We start from the raw sequence: 24,018 nt of genomic DNA on the forward strand, positions 1-24,018 counted from the left end.
AATTAATGCAGGGGTTTTCAAGATACCTACAATTAATATGCTTACGTTAAAATTTGATGTACTGCTTACATTGTATGCTAATCTTTCTCATTCATTGTGGGTGTGTTCTGAGGGCAGAGCTGAGAACTACTGATCTAAAGGGCAGTGGAGAGAGAAATAATTCAGAATCAAATATCCAACTTTAGGGGTAAAATGATGACTGGGGCAAGAAAGTGTTTAATAGAGTTCTCTTATCCAATAGCCTGACTATGACTTCCTTTTAATATGTGTGAGTTCAATGGCACACAGAGTGGTGGAGGGCTGTCCTAGGAAAATTCAGCTTTCCAGAACACTGCTATGAAGTTTAGATTGAAGGAAAATATGTATAATTTAATTTTTTAAATGTGTATTTTGCTTTTTCATCCAATAGGATATTGCAAAGCAGATCACAAAATACATATGCATAAAAACCAAAAACACTGAGGGTTCCTTTTACAAAGGTGCGTTAGGGCCTTTAACGCGCGGAATAGCGCACGCTAAAATGCTGTGCACGCTAGCCGCTACCGCCTCCTCTTGAGCAGGTGGCAGTTTTTCGGCTAGTGCACGCTAATCCGGTGCGTGCGCTAAAAATGCTAGCACACCTTTGTAAAAGGAGCCCTGAATATGTACAAAACAATTCACAATATTAAAGTTAAAACCAATACTAATATACATAAAAAATAATAAAACACTACAATTAGACCATCAAAAACCTTGGCTTGTTGCCCTTTAGATCAGTGGTTGTCAACCCAGTCCTCAGGGACCACCTGGCCAATTGGATTTTCAGGATATTCACAATGAATATGCATGAGAGATTTGCATGCACTGCCTTCTTGATATGTAAATCTCTCATGCATATTCATTTTGCTTATCTTGAAAACCTGACCAGCCAAGTGGTCCCTGTGGACTGGATTGAAAACCACAGCTCTAGATGGCAGAATGGCTGCTAAAAAAAAAAAACATGTGTTAAGACATCAAAAGGTTAATTTTCCTTCATCTTCAGTTCCACAGGTCATGGATGAACTGTTGTTTTGTGCTAATACATCTGAATATACAGGAGACCACAGAAGCCAAATTATGCACCTCACTCAATTGAAGTGGATGTGCTGGGGACATAGATCTGCATTGTTATGCCTCCACCCCCCTTTATCTCTTGGCAGCTTTTTTATTTATCTTTTTACTTAACAATTTTCTTTTGACTTCTTTAGGATTCTTGCTTATTCACAACTAACTAGAGGATTTACCAATTTTTATATCCTTCTTCCAAGTCAACCCAGTTTGCCAGCCATTGTCCATCTTTGGGTAAGGGCCACAGATGCCAATGGATATTGCTGTTGAGCAACTGCTCCTTTCCTCCCCTCAAGGGGCTTCTCTGTCTCTTCAGTTTCCCTAGCTAGCCATTGGGAACAGAAGCTTAGCCCAAGAATAAATCTGTGTCTTTGGCATGGCACTACAACTGATGTAGGACAGCCCTGCCCACATTTTTAATCATTGGTGGCAAGGATCCTTGTATGTATGATGATTGCGCATCTCATGGTTTTATGCATCAGAAAAAAAAAAGAGACAAGGGACGGAGCTCCAGAAGTACTTATTGAAATTAAAGAAGTAGGAACCACCCACAAATTAATTCCCTGCTTTTTAACAGAGAGATAGAAGTAAAGTCCAGTGGTGTCATTTTCAAAGCAGAACTACAGACATTCACCAGATGGCAGTATGAATGATTGAAGTCAAAATAAGGTTCTTTAAGTAGTTGTCATGAACAGCTTTTTTCTCCCTCTGATCCCCTGATGAAGTGAAGTGTGAAATGGGTCCCGTCAGGATCAGGACACTTCAGTTAAGTCAAGTTATGCTGTTCTACTATTTAACACAATATCAAATACCCAAAGGGGAATATCAGAATAATAAGAATCACAAAAATCCCCAAATATAAACCAAGAGAGATAGGTAGCACTTCAAACAAACTGCCACAACCCACAAAGAGGGGAAACAATAATATATAAATATATAAAGGTGAGGCCTCAGTGCAATAGTAAAAACTATGGTGCACTGATTACCAGTGCTCCTGGTTTACCATTTTTTTAGAGCAGGGCTCTCTCTCAAGCCTTGCTGTGCATCATCATAGGCCCCACATGTGCACAAATAATAGTGAATATAAACAATAAAGTGCAACTGCAATAAATAAATATATTTAATCAGCAAAATTAGAATGCAGTGCCCTGCTTTAATCCCTAGTGTTTGTGTATATGTTGTTGATAAAGTTTGTTCAAGGTGACGTGATCCTCAGCTGTTTTAAATTGCTTCACGTCTCTTCCTTTCTGTCTTACCGTCAGCATTCTACAAACCTGCGGCTTGCCTTTTCACAAAAGATTTTTTCTCTTTTAAGCTCCTGAAGAAGGGTACTTTACCTGAAACTGGACTAGTTGAGCTAATAACTTGGCGTTTTTATGCCTCTTGGAAATTGAGAAATTACTCTAAGAATTGAGAATGTTGGATACGAACTTCCTTGGCAGCTACTGCAGATATGTTTTACATTTTTCGCTGGTCTTGAGCCTTAACCTTGAAACGCTGATAGCACTGCATTCTAATTTTGCTGATTAAATATATTTATTTATTGCACTTGCACTTTATTGTTTATATTCACTATTATTTGTGCACATATGGGGCCCATGATGGTGCACAGTGAGGCTTGAGAGAGGTAATCAGCGCACCATAGCTTTTACTATTGCACTGAGGCCTCACATTTCTATCCTCTATAATAAAACCCTAAGCGCGCATGTGCACTTACGATGCTGTGATCCCTGCCACCATAATGTGTGCTTCCATACCACACATGCACGCTGCCTGCCTTCTGCCCAGATCTCCGATGCTGGCTGACTTCCTGCACTGCTGCTGTCGGGACGCCTCTTCTCACCCCCAGACCAGCAAATGCAGCAGCCGCGGTTTCATCTTGCAGCTGAGAGGTGGGCCGGCCTAGCAAAAGCTCCGAGGCTGCCCGGGCTAGCGGATGCTGGACAGGGGGAGCAGGGAAGGGGTGCTGCTGGACAGGGAGGAGGTAAAAGGAAGGTAGAAGTGCTGCTGCTGGACAGAGGGTGCAGTGAAGGTGTGCTGCTGGACAGGAGGGAGGTAAAAGGAAGGGAGAAGGGCTGCTGCTGGACAGGGGGAGCAGTGAAGGTGTGCTGCTGGACAGGAGGGAGGTAAAAGGAAGGGAGAAGGGCTACTGCTGGACATGGGGAGCAGGTAAGGGGTGGTGGTGGACAGCCGAGGAAAGAGAGAGACAGAAAGAAAGAAAAACAGACAGACAGCGGCCAAGGAGAGAGAGAGAAAGAAAAAAACACAGACACACACATCTATTCTAACACCCGTTAATGTAACGGGCTTAAAGACTAGTATTTATATATTATTGTTTCCCCTGTTTGTGGGTTGTGGCAGTTTGTTTGCAGTGCTACCTACCTCTCTTGGTTTATATTTGGGGATTTTTGTGATTCTTGTTCTACTATTTAAAACATTTATTTGAAGATTATATAGATGTAAAGGAGGTTTTTTACTTTGACCAATGATTTATGTTACCTTTTACAGAGGCATGTGCAGTTACACTGGCCACTAGAGGGAAGCTGAGGTCTTTTTTCCTTTTTGTAATAAATGTCATAAGAGGAAACTGTTGAAGTCAGCATATATAAAATATAAATTATTGAACCTTTATAAGTGAATGTTTATTACCTTTTTTTTGCAATGTAGGTTTCAGTGATTGTTTTTTCCACCTTTTGTTGTTTGCTGTTACTGAGGTAACATCAAATTTTGAATATATTTTTTATTTTGTTGTATAACAAGTGGGAAATGCGGAATTGATGTGTTGCATACAGCTTTTTGATATTGGATATGGCAAATTAATTCTACATTTATAATTAAACATTGATATTTAGGAGTGCTTTTGTTCAACTGTGAAGTTTACCCCCCCCCCCCCCCTTTTACAAAACCATGAAAGCAGTTTTTAGCACAGGATGGTGCGCTGAATGCTCTGTGCTACTCTTGACATCCATAGGAACTAAGGGCTCCTTTTACTAAGGTGCGCTAGTGCGCTGAAGATTAGCATGTGCTAACCCCGCGCTACATGAAAAATATTAACACAAGCTCTATGGAGGCGTTAGCATGTAGTGCGCGCTAAAACCGCTAGCGCACCTTCGTAAAAGGAGCCGTAAGTATCAGGAACAACATACAGCATTCAGCGTACCAGCATACACTAAAAAACGCTTTTGCCGGTTTATAAAAAGGGGGGGGGTTAGTGTTCGGTGTGTCATATACATGAACATTGTCTGTTAAGTGTGTCACAACAGAAGAACGGCTGAGAACCACTGGATTACAAAGATGGACAGTTAAAAAATTATAATTTCAATTTGTTGGAAAATTATTTTATTTCAGAAAAGCACTTTTGCAAGATAGTGCTGACCAATAAATTAACAATCAATAAACAAGTTACAGAGTCATTGTGAAAGAAATATACATGGAAAAGATGAAGCCAAAAAGTTACTGGAAGTCAGAAGAGATGAGGTTAGAGAACTATAATGTGCTCAGTGCTTAGCTAGAAAAAAGCCTAAGCAAAATTATCTGAATACAGAAAAAAAATTAATAGAGAATGTGCTTTTGATAAGCTCACCCTGGCTATCATTAGTACAGTCTGTTTTACACTGGAATACTTGGGTTAATGAGAAATATCCTTTATAAAAACAAAAAAAAAATCCACATCACACCTAAGAAATTCTGTTATACTAATTCTGTGTATATCTGCAGATTGCACTGAAATAATTTAGACATACAAGTATGCTTTAGACAATCTGGGAAGAATGTAGTGGTATATAGTTTTTACTTTGTTAGTCTGTAGTACATAAAGTGCAATATATCGTGTATTTACTGTATTTCAAAAGCAGTTACATTCTATTGTTCCTCACCAACAAAGATCCTTCCTTTCACACTTTCTTATAGTTGTATGATGCATTTACCAAACTGCTTTTCTTCTAAATAGTAATACATGTACTCTGTCTTCTTCCTCACTATATCCTGTAACAATCATTGTGTTCTTTATCAAGAACAATGCTGAAATAACTTTTATGTTATAAAAGCTTCTCCATATATTCTTCTAAGCCACAGATTGCAATTAGGAGAAATCATATTTGCTTATACAACTGATTTATGAATGCCACTGTTCAGTCCTTGCCGTATTTATCAATATGACACTCAACTAATTTGGGTTTAATTACTTGCCTTTTCCAAATCCAGGCTACAGTCAGATACATAAGTTATTTCCCTGCTAAGGGAGCTTATAATCTAAATTGTACAAGGCAATGGAGGTTCGTATGGCTTGCCCAAGGTCACAAAGAGCTTCAGCTTCCCTGGTTCTCAACTTGCTGTTCTAACCGTTAGGCTATGCATCCACCAATTCACTTTGTGATCCCATTCTCAAAAACATTAACCTGCAGTGGACACCACAGCTGCCTTCTTCTACCAAATTTTCTAGTGCAATAGGTGTGTCATTCTGGATGAATGGGTAATATCCCCACGGTCGTGAGCTATGCAGAAGGAATATTCTCTAGCTTTTGAATTCTTTCTCCTTCTCCAGCGAGGGCTCTGTCTTCTTCAGTTTTTCCTTTTGAACGTGAGCCAGGAGTGTTTTTTATATGCTCTGTATATTTCTTTATTTTATATTTTTTTGGTCTTTTTCGTGGATGTTGGATGGCCTTCGTTGCTCTGAGCTTTCTTTGTCGAGTCAGCTCTACCTGCGTGGAAAAGAAGCAGACTGAAGTCTGCAGCTGACAGGCCAATCCCTCTGTGGTACTTATTGGCCAGCTGCAGAAACTTTTGGAACTTGAGGTCTGTTCCCCTAGTAGCATTGCTCACCTACTGCGTAACAGGTGTTTGAGAACAGGCTGTCAGGCATCCGTAGGGGGCTCAGCAAGGTCCCACAGGGTACCATCTGCATTTCGCCTCGCCTACCCCCTTTCGTGTTCGTGGGTCCACGGGGGTTTGAAGCTCAGTCAGATACCAGTCTGACTGCAGCCCTAAGATTCAGCATTGGAGGAGCATTCCATTTGAGGCACTGATTTCTTCTCCCACTTCCAGCTACTGCTGCAGCATATGTCACATTGAGTAAGGCTGTTACAGCCAATAGGGAAAATCGGGAGGGGGGGGAGTGTTCTGTCAAAAACTGTAAATTGCAGTTTTATTTTATAGTTAAAGCGTTTTTGGCTTTTTTGGTGCCTAAATGCTGCCACAGCAGCCATCTTGGATTTCCCGATTTTTTTCAAAGTTCTCCAGAATCTTCAAATCACCTTGTTTTGCCTCAGAACTGGCTGGGATGGAGTCTTCAGGCTCCTTTACCCCTAATTCATGCCAAGTTTGCACTGGACGGGCACCCAAAGAGCATCCTTGCACTACGTGCCACACAGTCTCCAATGAGTTCAGGCAATCTGACCATCTTTTTGTGCTCACTAGTCAGCTAGATGCGGCGTTCCAGCTTCCAAGGCCATGATATCCAGATGGATCCATAGGGCCATTCTGTCAGCATATATTGCCTGAGGTAAACAGTCACCAGTCTCCATAAAGGTGTATTCAACTAGAAGCATAGCTTTTTCGTGGGTGGAAGCTCGGGCAGTCCCCCTGCCTCCAAGGAGATTTGTAGAGCAGTGACTTGGTCCACTCTACATATTTATTCCAAGTTTTACAGAGTGGATGTAGTGGCAAGGGAGGACTCCACCTTTGGGTCTTCAGTGTTTTGGGCCAGCACAGTGGTCCTGCCCTTGTTTTCCAGAACTACTTTTGTATGTCCCATCCATTAAAATGATACACCTATTGCACTAGAAAAAGAGATTAGGTTTTTACCTTTCTAATATCTTTTCTAGTAGACAGGTGTGTCATTCTGGAGCCCCATCCTATCAGTTATCTCTTGTGCCTACCTACTATCTTAATCACAAAGTTTGAGTCCAAACTGAAATTTGGATGTCAGTCAGTCCTTAGGAGTATAAAAAATGAACTAATGCTATAATACATTGGGGTTATACTTAAGCTCCATAAATGTTTCTGCTTTCATTGCTTAATGGCAATATTTAACATGTTTATTATGCTTTCAGAGCAGAACAGATTTGTAGTTCAGGGAGTTTCCCCATACCCCTCCTTCACATGTGTTTCTATGTTGGACTATTGCCTGTTTTGGTACAAACTGAAGGGGTCAGCAGAGCCCTCTAGTGAAGGAGGAAGGATTCAAAAGCTGGAGTGGATTCCTTCTGCAAGGCTTGCAATCATGGGGATAGTACCCATTCATCCAGAATGACATACCTATCTACTAGAAAAGATATTAGAAAGTAAGAACCTAATTCTTTATATAAAGTCATTAGGGGCACCAGTCGTACAGAACCTAGTATGCTAATTAAGGATGACTAGATGCTGCAGGAATAAGTCAAAATTCTGAAGTAGTAGTAAAGCTGATTACTTTTTTTTTGTTGTTCACAAAGAATCTTCTCCTGGACACCTCCTGTTCTGGCTCTAGCACTCATACTTTCAATCTGGGTAGAAGACATTCTCAAACATTTTTTCTTCCAAGTCTACGTCTGAAGGTGAGAAGGCTTTCTTTTTCTTGCTTACATGACTCAAGCATGCTAGTCAGTGGAACAGGGTCATGTCTATGTTCCACAGCATAGTACGGGCATGTTTTCAGATGCTCAGACATGGATGAGATGTTATCAAAGTGCCAGGTGCTAACTGTGGAGAAAAGACTACTGAACTGCCAGACCTGGAGAGAAATGAAAACAAGATGCTGAGAGACCTTAAAAGGGCAACAATTAGCAGCAATACATAAAATTAAAAAAACCCTCAACAACACATTTGTTAAATCAGTAAATACTATGACATCCTAGTGGTTCTGTAGGATCAAGTCCATTTACATGCAATATTATTAACATCAAATTTAAAAAAGCATGGGTCAAACACAGAGGATCTCTGAAAGGAAGGGACTGTGGAGCTTAGTAGTTAGTATGGATGGGCAGATTGGAAAGTTCATATATCTTTATCTGCCATCATTTTCTTTGTTTCTATAACTATGAAGACGTATTTGAAACATTTCATATGTAACCAATTTAAAAATAATCCACTCCTTTTTAGATAGAAAGCAGAAATCGGAACTGAGACATCCAGGTTGGGATGTGTCGAATTCCAATAACACTTTAAAAAAGGATCTGCACCAGTTATATATGGTGAGAGCAACCATTTTACAACTGTCATTGTCTAAAATATCAATGGAGCCAATTCAGCATTATACATATGCAAGTGTTGACACGTACAAATTGGTATTTCAGAACCTAGACATGTAAGTACTAACACATAGATGTGTTTGTGCTCTACTTTGAAAACCTATATGTCTCAATGTTCCTAATTAAGTACAGAGGCCTCAGTTATTTTGCACTATCACTTTTTTTTTGGGGGGGTAGGGAGGGTTAGGACACTAGAGAATTAAGAGGGTGACCTCTCCTAATCCCTCCTGTAGAGAACTGCCCAGAAAGAGTACTTTTACAAAACCTGTATGTATCCTGATGCTGATCTCTGTGCAGGTTTAATGTTGAGAGGTGAGCAGACAGGACAGTGGAAGGGGGTATGAGGATGGGTTGGGGAATGATAGGATGTAAGGTAGGGTGGGTGTACTGACATCAGTATATGGGTATGGTTAATGCTTTATCAGATTTCTGTATGAAAACTGTCATGATGTCTACAATCTGTGTCTCTTGGATAAGATGGTACTTGTAGTTGTGGCTCAAGCTCTTACAAGTCTGTGTCTGGACTCTCAATCATTGCACTTGTTTAGCGTATTATTGTCCATTCATAAATGTCTTAATGAAAGTTCAACTTATCTGTTGTCGTTTAAATTGCCTTTACAATAATACGCTAAACAAGTGCAATGATTGAGAGTCCAGACACAGACTTTTAAGAGCTTGGGCGTGTCTCATTGTTTGATTGTTTGATCTGAGATGTATAACTTTGAGCACTGTTTATAAGGAGCAATTGGAGTCTAGTGTGATAGTATGAAAGCAATATTTATCGAGCCCAATAGTGTGTATGTAATTACACACCTCGGCGGTTGCAGTGTCCTTTCTTTTTTGCCTTTTGTTTTTCAGCGGTGGAGGGCAGGAGGAGGAAGCCACGAGGAGGTAGCCAGGGGAGGAAGGCAGAGCAGGCAGGAGGAACCGGGGTCGCGGCGAGAGGTAGCTCCGCCCACCCCCACCGCGTCACAGGTCGCGTCGGCGCCCGGGCTCCCCTTTAAGAAGGGAAGCCAGGGCACGAAGCAGACCTCGGCGGTTGCAGTGTCCTTTCTTTTTTGCCTTTTGTTTTTCAGCGGCGGAGGGCAGGAGGAGGAAGCCACGAGGAGGTAGCCAGGGGAGGAAGGCAGAGCAGGCAGGAGGAACCGGGGTCGCAGCGAGAGGTAGCTCCACCCACCCCCACCGCATCACAGGTCGCGTCGGCACCCGGGCTCCCCTTTAAGAAGAAGGGAGCCAACGGCGCCCAGCTATTCGGCGCGCGGCGAAGGCGAGCGGCAAAGGCGCTCGCCTTAGCGAGAGCGCCTTTGCGAAGGAGCCTTGCGAGGGAGCCAGAAACGCCAAGTAATTCACTTTTCTCTTCTTTTCTCTTTTTCCTTTTTCTCTTTCTCTCTCTCTTACCCACAGCAGGAGCACACCAGCACTTCACAAGAGCGATGGAGGACCCAGGATCCCAGAGGTACTTTCCGGTATACTGCACAGAGTGCAATATGTACGACTACCTCCCTTTGGGAAGGCGGGAGTACATATGCAGTCGGTGTCAGGAACTGGAAAGCCTGAGGATGGAGGTCGGCAGATTGAGGGTCAGGGTCCAGGAGCTAGAGGGACTGGAGGAACTGCGCACCACAGAGGAGACGAGCTGGTCTACCCAGAACACAGACGGAGCAGGCCCATTGTGGACCAGGTGAGGGACCTCGAGAGATTCATTGAGGAGGCCTATAGGACGGTGGAGGAACGGGATCAGCAGCAGTACAGACGGATGTCGGTAGACGAGACCCAGGATCCACAAGGCGATACTGGGGAAGGACCTAGCGGAGGGACAACGCAAGAGGAGGAGATCGCGACTCACCAGGACCCTGAGGGAGAGACACCACACTACACCGAGGACACGGACCTGAGGCAGAGGAGGTTGCTGAGGAAAGGGAAGTCTGCTATTGTGGTGGGAAACTCAATCTTGAGAGAGGTAGACAGTCATGTAGCTGGAGGAAGGGAGGACCGGCTAGTGACTTGTCTCCCAGGGGCCAAGACACGAGACATCACTGATAGGATCGAGAGGATCCTGGACAGAGCAGAGACAGAGGAGACTGCGGTAATAATCCACGTCGGAACAAACGATGTGAGCCGGAGGAACTTCAGCATGGACGCACTGACTGACCAGTTCAGGGTCCTGGGACGAAAGCTGAAGCGGAGCACACGGAGGATAGCATTCTCGGAGATCCTGCCTGTACCAAGAGCAGATGCAAAGAGGCAGGCAGACCTCCAAGCTGTGAATGCATGGTTGAGGAGATGGTGCCAGGAGGAGGGCTTCCGCTTTGTGAGGAACTGGACGTCCTTCTGGGGAAAGAGCAAGCTCTACCGGCGGGAAGGCCTGCACCTGAGCACAGCGGGAACCAGACTACTGGCAACCAATTTGAGGAAGGAGATCGAGAGGGCTTTAAACTGAAGAGAGGGGGAAAGCCGACAGCTGATCTGATGTTGACGCTTCGGACAACAGCATCCAGAACAGATGCTGAACGGGCTGACTGCAGGGAGGAAACAGAGGGACCGGAAGATCTACAAATCAGACAGCGAGGGAAACATCAGGTAAAGGGAGCTTGATGGGAGAAGACTAAGGGGCATGGGGACACAGGGGGACTGGGTGGCATAAGGGCGAAAGCCGAGGGTAATATAGAGGTACCACAAGGCGAGGGGGATCAAACAGAGGCTCAAGGGATGACAGCCCAGGAGGGGGCCGGTAGGGCTAGAAATCCCAGAGGAAAAGCGGGAAAGTGGGGTGGCAGGAATGTGGGGAAGCTGAAAGCTAAGAGGGTAAAGGCTGAGGGTAAAGCAGAAACACAGAGAGCGGGAAAACTGCCAGAAATCCAAGGGCAAGTGGCCCAGGTAAATGCAGAGGTGGAAGAAAAACGACGGGACCTGCGGTGCTTATACGCAAATGCAAGAAGCCTCACGGCCAAGATGGGTGAACTAGAAGTCGTCGCCAAGGGGGAGGACCTGGATATAACTGGAATTGTAGAAACCTGGTGGACAGAGGAAAATCAATGGGATGTAGCGCTGCCGGGGTACAAGCTCTATAGGAGGGACAGGACTCACAAAAAGGGGGGAGGCATAGCACTATATATAAAGGACTCTATCCACTCTGTCGGGATGGATATGGCAACGAAGGCAGAGGGGCTGGAATCGCTGTGGGTCAAATTACCGGGAAACAGGGGTGCGGGCATAAAACTGGGGCTGTACTATCGACCACCTGGTACGCCAGAGGGAGTCGGACACGACTTAGAAGCGGAATTGAGACAGGAGTGCAGGACTGGAAGTGTAACAGTGATGGGGGACTTCAACTACCCAGGGATAGACTGGAGTACGGGTCACTCCAACTGCACTAGGGAGACAGGATTTGTAGAAGCTGTGAAGGACTGCTTCATGGAGCAACTAGTCAAAGAACCGACGCGAGGGGGTACTACTCTTGACCTCATCCTAAACGGATTAGGGGGGCCTGCAAGAGGGGTAGAAGTGGGAGGACCACTAGGCAACAGTGATCACAACACGATCAGATTCACATTAGAAAGAGGAACACCCATAGTTAGGAGGACCGCAACAACTGCGCTGAACTTCAAGAAAGGGAACTACTTTGCTATGAGGGAAATGGTGGGGAGGAAGCTCAGAAACATCTTTAGGATGGAGACTGTGGGAAGCGCCTGGACCCTATTCAGGGACACCCTGCAGGAAGCACAGAGAATGTACGTCCCCAATTTCAGGAAAGGCTGCAAGAACAAGCGATCAAAGGACCCGGTTTGGATGTCAATAGAAGTAAAGAGGGCGATAAAGGACAAAAAAGTATCCAACAGAGGAAAATCACCAGGCGCACAGGAAATGCCAAAAGGAATGCCACCGGGAGGTTAGAAAAGCAAAAGGGAAATACGAAGAGGGGCTGGCCAAGGAGGCGAAAAACTTCAAGGCATTCTTCAGTTACGTTAAGGGGAAGCGACCAGCGAGAGAGGAAGTAGGGCCGTTGGACGATGGGGACAGGAAGGGAGTGATTAAGGAGGATAAAGAGGTAGCTGAGAGGTTGAACACGTTCTTCTTGTCGGTTTTCACGAGCGAAGACACATCTAATATACCAGACTCAGAGGAGCTCATGAGTGGGGAACAGGCTGAAAAATTAGAGCACATAGAGGTAAGTAGGGAGGATGTCTTCAAACAGATAGACATGTTAAAATGCGGCAAATCACCGGGCCCGGACGGGATCCACCCAAGGGTTCTGAAGGAACTAAGACAGGAAATAGCGGGCACAATCCAACATGTTTGCAACCTATCCTTGAAAACTGGTGAGGTGCCAGAGGACTGGAAATTGGCAAATGTCACACCCATCTTCAAGAAGGGATCGAGGGGTGACCCCGGGAACTACAGGCCGGTGAGCCTGACTTCAATTATAGGGAAGATGGTGGAAGCTATGATCAAGGACGGCATTTGCGAGCACATCGAGAGGAATGGCCTACTGAGAACAAGCCAGCACGGATTCTGTAAGGGAAGGTCGTGCCTAACGAACCTTCTGTACTTCTTTGAGGGAATAAGCAGTCGGGTGGACAATGGGGAGCCCATAGACATCATTTACCTCGACTTTCAAAAGGCTTTCGACAAGGTGCCACATGAAAGGCTACTTAAGAAGCTGTGGAACGACGGGGTGGGAGGGGATGTGCACAGATGGATCAAGCACTGGCTGGCGGGTAGACTGCAGAGGGTTGGAGTAAAGGGTCAATATTCTGACTGGCGTGGAGTCATGAGCGGTGTGCCACAGGGATCGGTGCTGGGGCCTTTACTCTTTAACATATTCATCAATGACCTGGAAAAGGAGGCAAAGTGTGAGGTTATAAAATTTGCAGACGATACCAAACTGTGCGGCAGAGTTAGGACCAGGGAGGAGTGTGAGGACCTACAAAGGGACCTGGACAAGCTGGAAGACTGGGCAAACAAATGGCAAATGCGCTTCAACGTGGACAAATGCAAGGTCATGCATATAGGGAAAAAGAACCCGTTGTTCAGCTACAAATTAGGGGGGGTATTGTTGGGAGACAGCAGACTCGAGAGAGACTTGGGTGTGCTGGTGGATGCATCACTGAAGCCATCTGCACAGTGTGCAGCAGCCTCGAAAAAAGCCAACAGGATGCTGGGCATCATAAAGAAGGGCATAGCAACCAGAACACAGGAAGTCATCATGCCATTGTATCGAGCGATGGTGCGTCCACATCTGGAATACTGCGTTCAGTATTGGTCGCCGCACCTCAAGAAGGACATGGCGGTACTTGAGAGAGTCCAAAGGAGAGCAACGAAAATGGTAAGAGGGCTGGAACACTGCTCATACACCAAGAGGCTGGTTAGGCTGGGGCTCTTCTCTCTGGAGAAAAGGAGGCTCAGGGGAGATATGATAGAGACCTTCAAGATCATGAGGGGCATAGAGAGGGTGGATAGGGACAGATTCTTCAGACTGAAGGGGACAGCAAATATGAGGGGGCATTCTGAGAAACTGAAGGGAGACAGGTTCAAAACAAATGCAAGGAAGTTTTTTTTCACCCAAAGGGTCGTGGACACTTGGAATGTGCTACCGGAGGAAGTGATCAGGCAGAGTACGGTACAAGGATTCAAACAGGGATTGGATGGATTCCTGAGGGATAAAGGGATCGTGGGATACTGAGGGAGGAGCTGGGATGTAACACAAGTATAGGAAGTTAACCAGGTAATGAGTATAAACCAACCTGGTCGTGCATGTGCAAGACCGGAGGGCTAGGACTTCGATAGGAAGGCAGGACTTAAATGAGAAACCAAGGTGGCAAGGGAGCCCCTTCTGATGATTCAGACAAGTCTTGACCTGTTTTTGGGCCACCGCGGGAGCGGACTGCTGGGCAGGATGGACCTGTGGTCTGACCCGGCAGAGGCACTGCTTATGTTCTTATTGATAGTTTGGATCTGGTCAAGCTACCAAAACTTCCCTTAGTTTTTTGAGTGTTCATAGATGTGTATTCCCCTTCTGAAATGGTGACTACATATGTATTTTTTGGTTCCACCCAAGCCATGCCTCTAGCCATATGTACATATTGCAAATTTACACCTGTAAATCCCAGCTTTCTAAAACTGGGCTTTCAACATTTACTCATAGAAATAATAAATAGGGCTTCTAAAATAAGGGTCATATTCCATTTTCCTCTACCATAGGCATCAGAACGGGGGGGGGGGGGGGGGAGGCACAGGGGCCATGGCCTCCACAAATTTGGTGGTCAGAGGTCAGTTATGGCTCTCCTTATTCCTCCCACCTATCACCTCCCTGGTCACCATAATTTTAAATTTTTGGGCAGCTGGAAGCGGCAACAAGAACATAACATAAGCAATGCCTCTTCTGGGTCAGACCTGAGGTCCATCGTGCACAGCAGTCCACTCACATAGCGGCCCAACAGGTCCAGGACCTGTGCAGTAATCCTCTATCTATACCCCTCTATCCCCTTTTCCAGCAGGAAATGTCCAATCCTTTCATGATCCCCAGTACCGTACTCTGCCCTATTACGCTCTCTGGAAGCGCATTCCAAATGTCCACCACACGTTGGGTAAAAAAAAACTTCCTAGTATTCGTTTTGAATCTGTCCCCTTTCAACTTTTCTGAATACCCTCTTGTTCTTTTATTATTCGAAAGTTTGAAGAATCTGTCCCTCTCTACTCTCGCTTCACTCTATCCCGGTCTTTTTTCACATTTTTACTTGTAATTTCTCCAACAGAACGTGATAAAAATTTGTCCATGAAGCGATGGGGGATATATCAAGAATTCTGGGTTCAATGTAGGTTGGTTATCACTCTTGATGGTAATAGATGCACACCTTGCCAGAGCAGACAATGTGTGCATCTTTCTTGCTAACAGCATCACCTGATCTCCTCTTTTCTATCTAAACAACCCCTCTCCCCTCTACATCCTTCCCTCACCCCCCCTGGCAACTTTGATCAATTTGATATTTAACCGCTTGTAACCCCGTTCAATTGATGTAAACCACTTGTAACCTTGTTTAATTGATGTGAACCGCCTAGAACTCTTCCGGGTATGGCGGTATACAAAAATAAAGCTATTATTATTATTATTTTTATGATTATAATTTCTTTTCTATCTTCTCATCAGATTATTTTATTTTTACGTAAACTGCCTAGTAGTACTTATGTGTGATTAGGAGTACTGTATATCAAGTGTTTTAAAATAAATATTAAAGAAGATATTGTATGTATTTGAGTCAATTATATGAGACTCTGATTCAGCTCTTCCATGAACTACCGTATTTGCCGGCGTATAAGACGACTGGGCGTATAAGACGACCCCCCAACTTTTAGTTAAAATATAGAGTTTTGTTATATACTCGCCGTATAAGACTACCCCTTCTTCCGCACACCTTCTCTACCACCCCGGGTGCAGCACAGCCGGCCAGGTCCCCTTACTTTTGTGGCACTTCCCCGACCGACCGACAACAGCCCCGGTCCGACAAACCTCCCTGCCCTTAACCGCGAATCTAAATTACCTTCTTACAGCTGCTGTAAGAAGGTAATTTAGATTCGCGGCTACAGGGCAGGGAGGATTGTCGGACCTGGGCTGTTATCGGTCGGTCGGGGAAGTGCCACAAAAGTAAGGGAACCTGGCCGGCTGTGCTGCAAACGGGGCGGGGCGGCCGCCCCTCTCTCTTGGTAGCCACTCGAACCGCGAGGCTACTCTCCTTCTCCTTATCTGCCCTGCCTGCAGCACAGAGCCGAACGGAAGTCTTCCCGACGTCAGCGCTGACGTCGGAGGGAGGGAGGGCTTTGTTTAAGCCCTCCCTCCCCTCCGACGTCAGCGCTGACGTCAGGAAGACTTCCGTTCGGCTCTGTGCTGCAAGCAGAGAAGGTAGGGAGAAGAAGAGCCGCGTACATCCAGAAGACTGAGCATCCAGCCCCGCAGGAGCCCCGCGACCCTCGGAGGCGTCCCCATGGGATCCCCGCGACCCTAGGGGGCATCCCCGTGCAGCTCTCTAAACAGTACCCGGCGTATAAGACGACCCCCGACTTTGGGGAGGATTTTAAGGTACTGAAAAGTCGTCTTATACGCCGGCAAATACGGTAGTACTAATGACCCCTGATGCAGGCTTCATCTGGAACATGGACTGTATCAAATCAATAAAAACATTTTATGTCCCTTTTCTTGAGGCCTCTTGTGTGTTTGGGGTTTTTTTTTTGTTTGTTTGTTTGGATGGATTGACTTGGTATTTGCAAAATTTCTCTCTTTCTTTTTTTTCAACATATGTTTATTGAAAGTGGAAAGGGTCACAGAGAGCACAATCCAAGGCAATAAAGAAAACACAAAAAAAATCATAGAAACATAGAATATGTTTCTAGTATTTGTACTTGAGAGGAAAAGAATTTGGAAAAATTTAAGAGCAAACTCAAGAGTTTTCTTTTTAAAGATGCATTCAATACTTAATTGAATTGCTTACTGCTCTTCTGTTCATTTTTAAACCTTTTAATCAGTTTTGTGTTTCCCTTCCTGCTACATTTAACCCCTAATTGTTTGCCCAATCATGATACCTTCCACCCTAGAGAAACTATCCTCTATCATACCTCTGTAGCGACCCCACATGTTTGTCCCATCGTCTCTTGAAGTCGAGCATGCTACTATCCTCGACTACCTGACGTGGAAGACCATTCCATCTATCAATCACCCTCTCGGTAAAGAAGTATTTCCTGGTGTCCCCATGAAATCTTCCTCCCCTAAGTTTTAGCGGATGTCCTCTTGTCACCGTGGGATCCGTAAGAGTAAAGATTTCCTCCTCCTCCTCCTCGATGCGGCCCGTTATGTACTTGAAAGTTTCTATCATGTTCCCCCTTTCTCTGCGCTCCTCGAGTGAGTATAAGTGCAGACTGCTCAGACGATCTTCATATGGAAGATCTTTAAGTCCTGAGACCATCCTTGTGGCCATTCTCTGAACTGACTCAATTCTCTTTACATCCTTTTGGTAATGTGGCCTCCAAATCTGGACGCAGTACTCAGGTGCGGTGTCACCATGGATCTGTATAATGGCATTATAACTTCGGGCTTTCAGCTGATAAAGCTTCTTCTGATGCAGCCAAGCATTTGTCTAGCCTTTGCTGAGGCTTTCTCCACCTGATTTGCAGCCTTCATGGATGATTACTCCCAAGTCCCTTTCTATTTCAGTTTTTGTTAAGTTTTCTCCTTTTAGGGTGTATGTAGTGCAAGGATTCCCACTGCCAAGATGCATTACATTATATTTTTTGGCATTAAAGTTTAATTGTCAAGTACTGGACCATTGTTCTAGCAAAAGTAGGTCTTGTTCCATAGTGTTTTGCGCAGTTGCACTGTTAGGTTCTGTTGCCCTGCTCACAACGTTGCACAGTTTAGCATCGTCGGCAAATAACGCAATTTCGCCTCAAAGTCCTTGAGTCAGATCCCTTACAAAGATATTAAATAGCATTGGGCCCAAGTCCGAGCCCTGTGGCACTCCACTGGTCACTTTTGTACAGCCAAGGCCAGCAAAATGAAAATCAACAGGTCCCCATTAGAAAGCCCCCTCAAGGGAACTCAGCAAATTGAAACCAACCCATGGCCAGCAACTAAGCCCAGGGACAGCAGAGAAACAATGCCAACATGACAAACAATTCTGGACCTCAAACACCAATTTTAATTACGCCCCAAACCACTCAGACAGCACCCCCCCCCCAACGCTCTCATACACGAACACACCAGCCACCACTACTCACAGCCCAAAATATAACCCACAGAGCCCCTGAAGCCCCCCCTGAGGTACTCACAGAATGAAGAAAGTCATTAAAGAAATCCTTGGAATAAGACAAGAGGGAAACAGGCATACCAAGGTCCATTCAGATCACTAGATCACACAAAAGCTCCCAGGGTAACATAATGCTGCTTAGATAGATGAGAGGACAAAGTAAAAACCCTAATCTCAAATTGAGCCAGTTTCCGAAATCTACTCTTCCATTGGGTCTCCGGCAGAATATCTTCTGAAACCCAATACGTCAGAATCAGCTTTTTGACTAAAAGAATAGCATTGTACAAGAATCTACAATGTGGGAGGGTCAGACCCTGCACCCTAAGGGGCTCCTGAAAACCCAGTAAAAGGGTGCCCTAATCCCACTGCACAGCACACCACCTACTCCAAAAGGGGAAGTACCCTCCCCCAGATGGTCAATTTGGAACATTCAAGAAAGGAATGGAGATAAGTACCAGTCAAGCACTGACACTTAATACAAAGGTCACTGTCCCAAAGCCCTATACGCACCCCTTTCTGTCAGGTAATATAGGCTCTGTGAAGGACCTTGTATTGGAGTTCGTGAAAATCAGCAGATTTCTTGAACACATACAAGGTCTTAAAACACTCAAGGAACTGGTGCTCTGAAATGGGCTGCACAAGGTCTGCTTCCCAGTGCGCCCATAGTGCCTCCAAGACTGATAAAGGAATAGAAGATTTCAAAAAGGCGATACCAGTAGGACAAAGAGTTAAGCTGAGGTGGGGTAGCTGAAAAATGGCTATCTAGCGGGCCTTTAACCAATGCCCCAGTATGCCCTCGGCGTTCAGTGTCCCAGTAATGTCAAAGCTGGAAGTATGCAAATAAAGATTGATGAGGAATACTCCAGGGATTGCAAACCTGTTGGAAAGAAGGGAAGGGAGTACGGTGAAGGTCCAATACATGCTTCATAGCCACACACCCCCAGGATGCCCAATCCCCGAACACGGAGCGGCCTCAACCCAGAGCAAATTGAGAATTTCCCTCTAGCCACAAAAAAGGAGACACCGCGGTTCTAAGACCCCGTCTGCGTCACCACCACTGCCAAGCACTCCTCAAAGGCATCAAAAATTGGAAATGAGTCCGGTGTTGTCGAGAAGGATCAGACTAGAAATGAAGCAGATTAAGAAAGTTAAAGGGGTGACTCCAACCCATTGCCCAACCCAGAGGGAAATACCGGATATGCCCCATGTGCCCTTCATGGATCCAGTGCATAAGCGCCGCTACATTGTATAAGTGGATATCAGGAATATTGAGACCACAAAATCTCTTGTCAAGAGAGAGCTTAAGCGCTCCAATCCGAGGAGCTCTAGACTTCCAAAGAAACCGAGAAATAACCGATTTGAAAAGGAGCTCATCCCGATGATGAAGCCAAAGGGTCATGAGCTGGAGGGGGTACAATAATTTAGGATTCAAAACCATCTTCACAAGGGCTGTATGGCCCAGAAGCCCCAATGGAAGCTCCTTCCAGGCCAGGCATAATTTCTCTATAGTCTCAAGGGGGCGAAGAACATTAGTGGTGTAGTTGGTAGTTTTACTAGTGCTTAAATAGATGCCCAAATAGCGCACGGGCTTGGTCGAAGGAGAAATAGGTAACAAAGTATGCCAGGGCATCTAGGGAACCACCAGAAAGGAGCAAGAGCTCCGACTTACCGCAAATCACTTGCAGCCCAGACAAAGCTCCAAAATCGCGGATCACCTCCAAGGCCCTAGGTACATGAATCGAAGCTTGGTCCAGGAACAGCAGGATATCATCGGCCAAGAGGAAAATTTTGCATTCGTGACCCCCCATCCAAATCCCCTGGATATCTGCCGCCTGCTGTATTTTAATAGCAAGGGGTTCTATGGCCAAGAGAAAGAAATTTCTTCCTTTCTTTTAGACTTACTGTGTTTATGCACACCAGAATAGCCACATATACAGGCTTATATTTATTTTTATTTTGAGCTGGTAGGGTTGATGAATTGATGTTTCATGCCATGAAATTCTTATTCTGGTATTAGAAAGTCAATGGTGTATGATATATGTTTTACAATATATGTTTTGTAATTCAAATAAAATAATTTAGGGCCCATTATTCAGCTGGTGGTGATCAGCATTTTGCTGACCACTGCTGGCAGTTAAACCTGTATATTCAATGCTGCGGGCCCAGAGCCAGCTCAAAGGATAATCGCACCCTGAGCCAACTTGCTTAGGTAGTGTACTCCCATCATATTGCTTCCAGCACTCCCTACTCCCCCCCTCCTGCCTGCAGGTTGAGCATCTTTCCTTCTCTTGGCCAGCATCTCTCCCCCCACCCCCAATCTAGTTTGCTTTTCCCCCCTCCTCTGACCCCCCTTCCAATGGATCTGGCACTGCTCCCTCACCTCTCTGCTGTCCTGTAAAGTTTATATTGGCAGCAGTAGCATAACAGGCTGCCTTCGGATAGCCACTGGGTCATCCCTCTGCCTTGTCACACAAAACTGCATCAGAGGAGTCAGAATGTGGCAGAAAAAAAAGAGCCAGGGGCTGGCTGAAGGCAGCCTATCATGCTACTGCTGCTGCCGGTGACCAATATAAACATTACAGGACTTTGGGGGAGTGAGAGAGCAGTACTGGCCTGGGGAGGGGATAGGGGTGGGGAGAAAGAGGGAAGGGGAAGAAAAGGCTTAATCCATTCTGTACACCATATGAAGTTAGAGGCACCCTTAATCACCAGCACCCTGTTCGACTTCAACAGTGAATATCCAGTTTTGCAGAGCCTGCTAATTCATAGTCTGTTAACTGTGATAGTCAGCACTTAGTCAGCTGTGTGTTATCACATAAGATAGGGCTGACTTTTCTGTGGTCCTGTTTATGTGGTTAACCTGGCTAGTTAATGCTCAATATTGGCAGTTAACAGGCCAAGTGCCAACTCCACTCCCAAAATAGTCAGTTTGTAGTTCAGCATTAACCAGTTATTTTCACCTGAAAATTAGTGGTTAGCCCCAAACATGTGATTTAACTGGTCAGAAGCCATTTCTGGCCAGTTAAATTGCTTTGAATATCGACACCTTACCTTTTTACGAGCTTTCCATGATGTGCCTCCATGAGAATATCTTTTTTTCTCCCATTTCAGAAAGACCATACCCCTTTCATGTAATAATGTGCCACAGACATCTCTCATCAGAGTAGACACTTGAGACAGCTGTGACAAACTGAAGCTGTCCAAAAATCCAGCAATGTGTTGCAGAATTTCGAGAGGAAGGCTGGTCAAAGAGTCTTTGTTCTTCCTGGAAAGGTTGGACTTCAAACCTTGGTAAAGTATAGGTAGAAGTTGTGGCTTAACGGCAAAGGTGTCATGCTGCTGACTGTAGATGATCTTTGATTTTTGATCTGGTGGACGGAATCGTCTTTGAACAAATGTACATCCTAAGTAGGAAAGTGGGCAGCGCTGCTGGAACCAGCCATCTAAACAAGACTGGATATCAGAATGGACATTCTTGAAGTGGGATGGGAATTCATCCCTCCTAAAAAAGTGGTTACAAATGAAGCTGAAAGCAGAGCTACTTTTGTTATACCTCTGTGTAACACTCTCACTTTGAAGATCTAAATGGAGTCCTGGGTTCCTATCAAACAAAATATCTGCTAGAACAGTGTGTGAAGGAAATGGCTCAAAATCAAAGCTATAAATCTGGGTCCCAATGTCAACAAAGAGGCCATCAATAGCCTTCTTCTCAGATATCACATGACCTTTAAGTTCCCTTTCCATTGCACACAGCAAGGTTGTTTTGATGCCATCTGATTTTGGAAGATCTTCAAGGAGATCTCTTAAATCTGTGGTATCTACTGACTTATCTTCCTTTCTCTGTTTTGATAGGACCTCTCCAGCTATTCCTCTCTTGCTACGGTAACTTGTGGGAATTTTGAATGTGCAGACAGTTTTCACCTCTTGTGCTTCAAGGTTACCATAAACAAAGTCTTTTTCCCTAGGTGTGCAAGCAGGCATCTGGCCAAAATGAATTAACATTTTCCCATGATGCACTAGGTACATGTTATAATCTTTAATGTCAACTTCGTTTTTCAGCCTTTCCAATACCCCTTCTTGCCAAGGTGCAAGACCTTTCTTTTCCAAATATTCTTTTGGTTGGGTTTTATTTTGCTCTTCTATGAGTAGAGCTTCTATCTTCTGATGGATGTCACTGCTGCTTTTATGGCTTGTTATACAAAGCTGTTCATCTTCCTTGCTTTTATTTTTAACTTCTTGTCCTACTTTTGAAATAGCATCTACATGTTTGGATGCTGAATATTCTTTGCTAAAAATGTGTTCCCATGTTGAATATTTGTCCAGATCCAATGATTCCTTGTTCTTTGCTAAAACCTCAAGCTCAGATTGGCTAAGCTCAGCCTCTTCAGTCTCATTCAGCTGTGTACCATCAAACCCATCAGCACCTAGTATAATACTTTCTCCAGAGCCATAAGCTATGGTTCCACCAACAGCACCTTCAAGGGCTTGCATTTCACTAGTTGGCACAATATTTTCACTTTGTTCAGACAGTTCTGGAAAGAGCTGAGCCATGTTGAGAGTGCTAAAGAGAATCTTCTGGTCTCTGAAGGCTAAAGATATGTCAAGATATTCTTCACTGTGTGGCTCTTTCATGATATTTTTATATAAAGGTGTTTTGGAATCTATATTAGGCCAACGGTTCCATTCCATAGAACAGCAGACTACACTGGCTGGGCAAACTTTCAGGTGCTTTGTAAGCTTAATCCGAGACATGGAAAAAGGGCACCCAAATTCTGAGTTGAGACAAGGAACCCACTCCAAGGGGCAGAGCAGTTGGTGTTCTTCTTCTTTACATAAGTGAAAAGTGGCACCACAATGGGAGCGGCAGTTGATCATAATACATGAGACAGCAGGCTGTACTGAAACTTGGCAATACCGATTGAAGCATTTTTCACAGTGACTGTGTTGTCCAGGAGGAGATTTATGTATTCTTCTCTTTTGAGAACAAGAGAGAAAAAAGAACAAAGGTTTTGAACAAAGAATTGGGGTAATGTATTTATGGATACTTTCTTACAGTTAGCATTTTTATAGCACTACTTAATGTATGCAGCACTGTACAGTGGTAATGTGTAATCAGATAAAATATGTCCCTACCCCAAAGAGTTTACAATCAAAGTGGGTTCATGAGGTAATGGGAAATAAAGGACACAATTCTATGCATAGGAGCCAGAAGTTAGGTGCCTAGATACAACATCTGCTATCTTATAAATTCTATATCTGTATCTTGGCACCAAGATTCTGTTATTGTGTAATTAGGCATCTACTGCATTTGCCTATATTGAGATGCACCAACTTATATCATATCAATAGCAGGGATAAATAGGCTGTCTAAATGTGGCACTTATCTGCATAACTTACAGTATTCCATAACATGTAACTGTTTAACCCATCCATGCCACTCTCCTGTAAGTCCCCCTTCCCCATGTATTTATCCATCATGGACCATATTCTTTTTTTTTTTTTTTTTCAAAATTGTTTTTATTGAAATTTTTCAAAATACAAATCAAACATAAGCAGCATCACATTCCCAACAACCTACCAAACCCTCCTCCAAAGCCCTCATCTCTTCCCTCTAATACAAAACATAGAGAAAAACTATAACGCCAACTAGAAAACCTTGAGCTGGTAACACCCCCCTCCCAAAGCTCCCCACCCCCTGTCTCACCCACACCAACAGGACAACAGCATACAGTTTTACAGCTGAGAGAACGACCTCTAGGTAACATAACTATCCCAGATTTTATGATACAGGACCAACCTCTGACGCCTTAACGCTGTCAGTTTACACATTAGATGTAATAATAATAATAATAACAGCAGTTTATATACCGCTATGTGGTTCTATGTGGTTTTCAAAGATTAAAAGAAGGTAC

The 24,018-nt window shown here is 44.5% G+C and overlaps 1 protein-coding gene across 2 annotated transcripts in view; it reads right to left on the reverse strand.

Moving 5' to 3' along the window:
- Positions 1-4,408: 4,408 nt before the first annotated feature.
- Positions 4,409-24,018, reverse strand: part of FBXO40 (F-box protein 40) — a 58,116-nt gene continuing 38,506 nt past the window's right edge. For both annotated transcript variants that reach the window (XM_033943467.1, XM_033943468.1), the window contains 2 exons: positions 21,158-23,080; positions 4,409-7,795 (listed from right to left, as the gene is read on the reverse strand). In XM_033943467.1, coding sequence (XP_033799358.1) covers positions 7,586-7,795; positions 21,158-23,080 — 2,133 coding nt within the window. In that variant the 3' untranslated portion in view covers positions 4,409-7,585. The remainder of the gene's footprint in view (positions 7,796-21,157; positions 23,081-24,018) is intronic.

The sequence above is a fragment of the Geotrypetes seraphini genome, chromosome 4 (genome assembly GCF_902459505.1).
Source record: "Geotrypetes seraphini chromosome 4, aGeoSer1.1, whole genome shotgun sequence".
In the NCBI taxonomy this organism is placed as follows: Eukaryota; Metazoa; Chordata; class Amphibia; order Gymnophiona; family Dermophiidae; genus Geotrypetes; species Geotrypetes seraphini.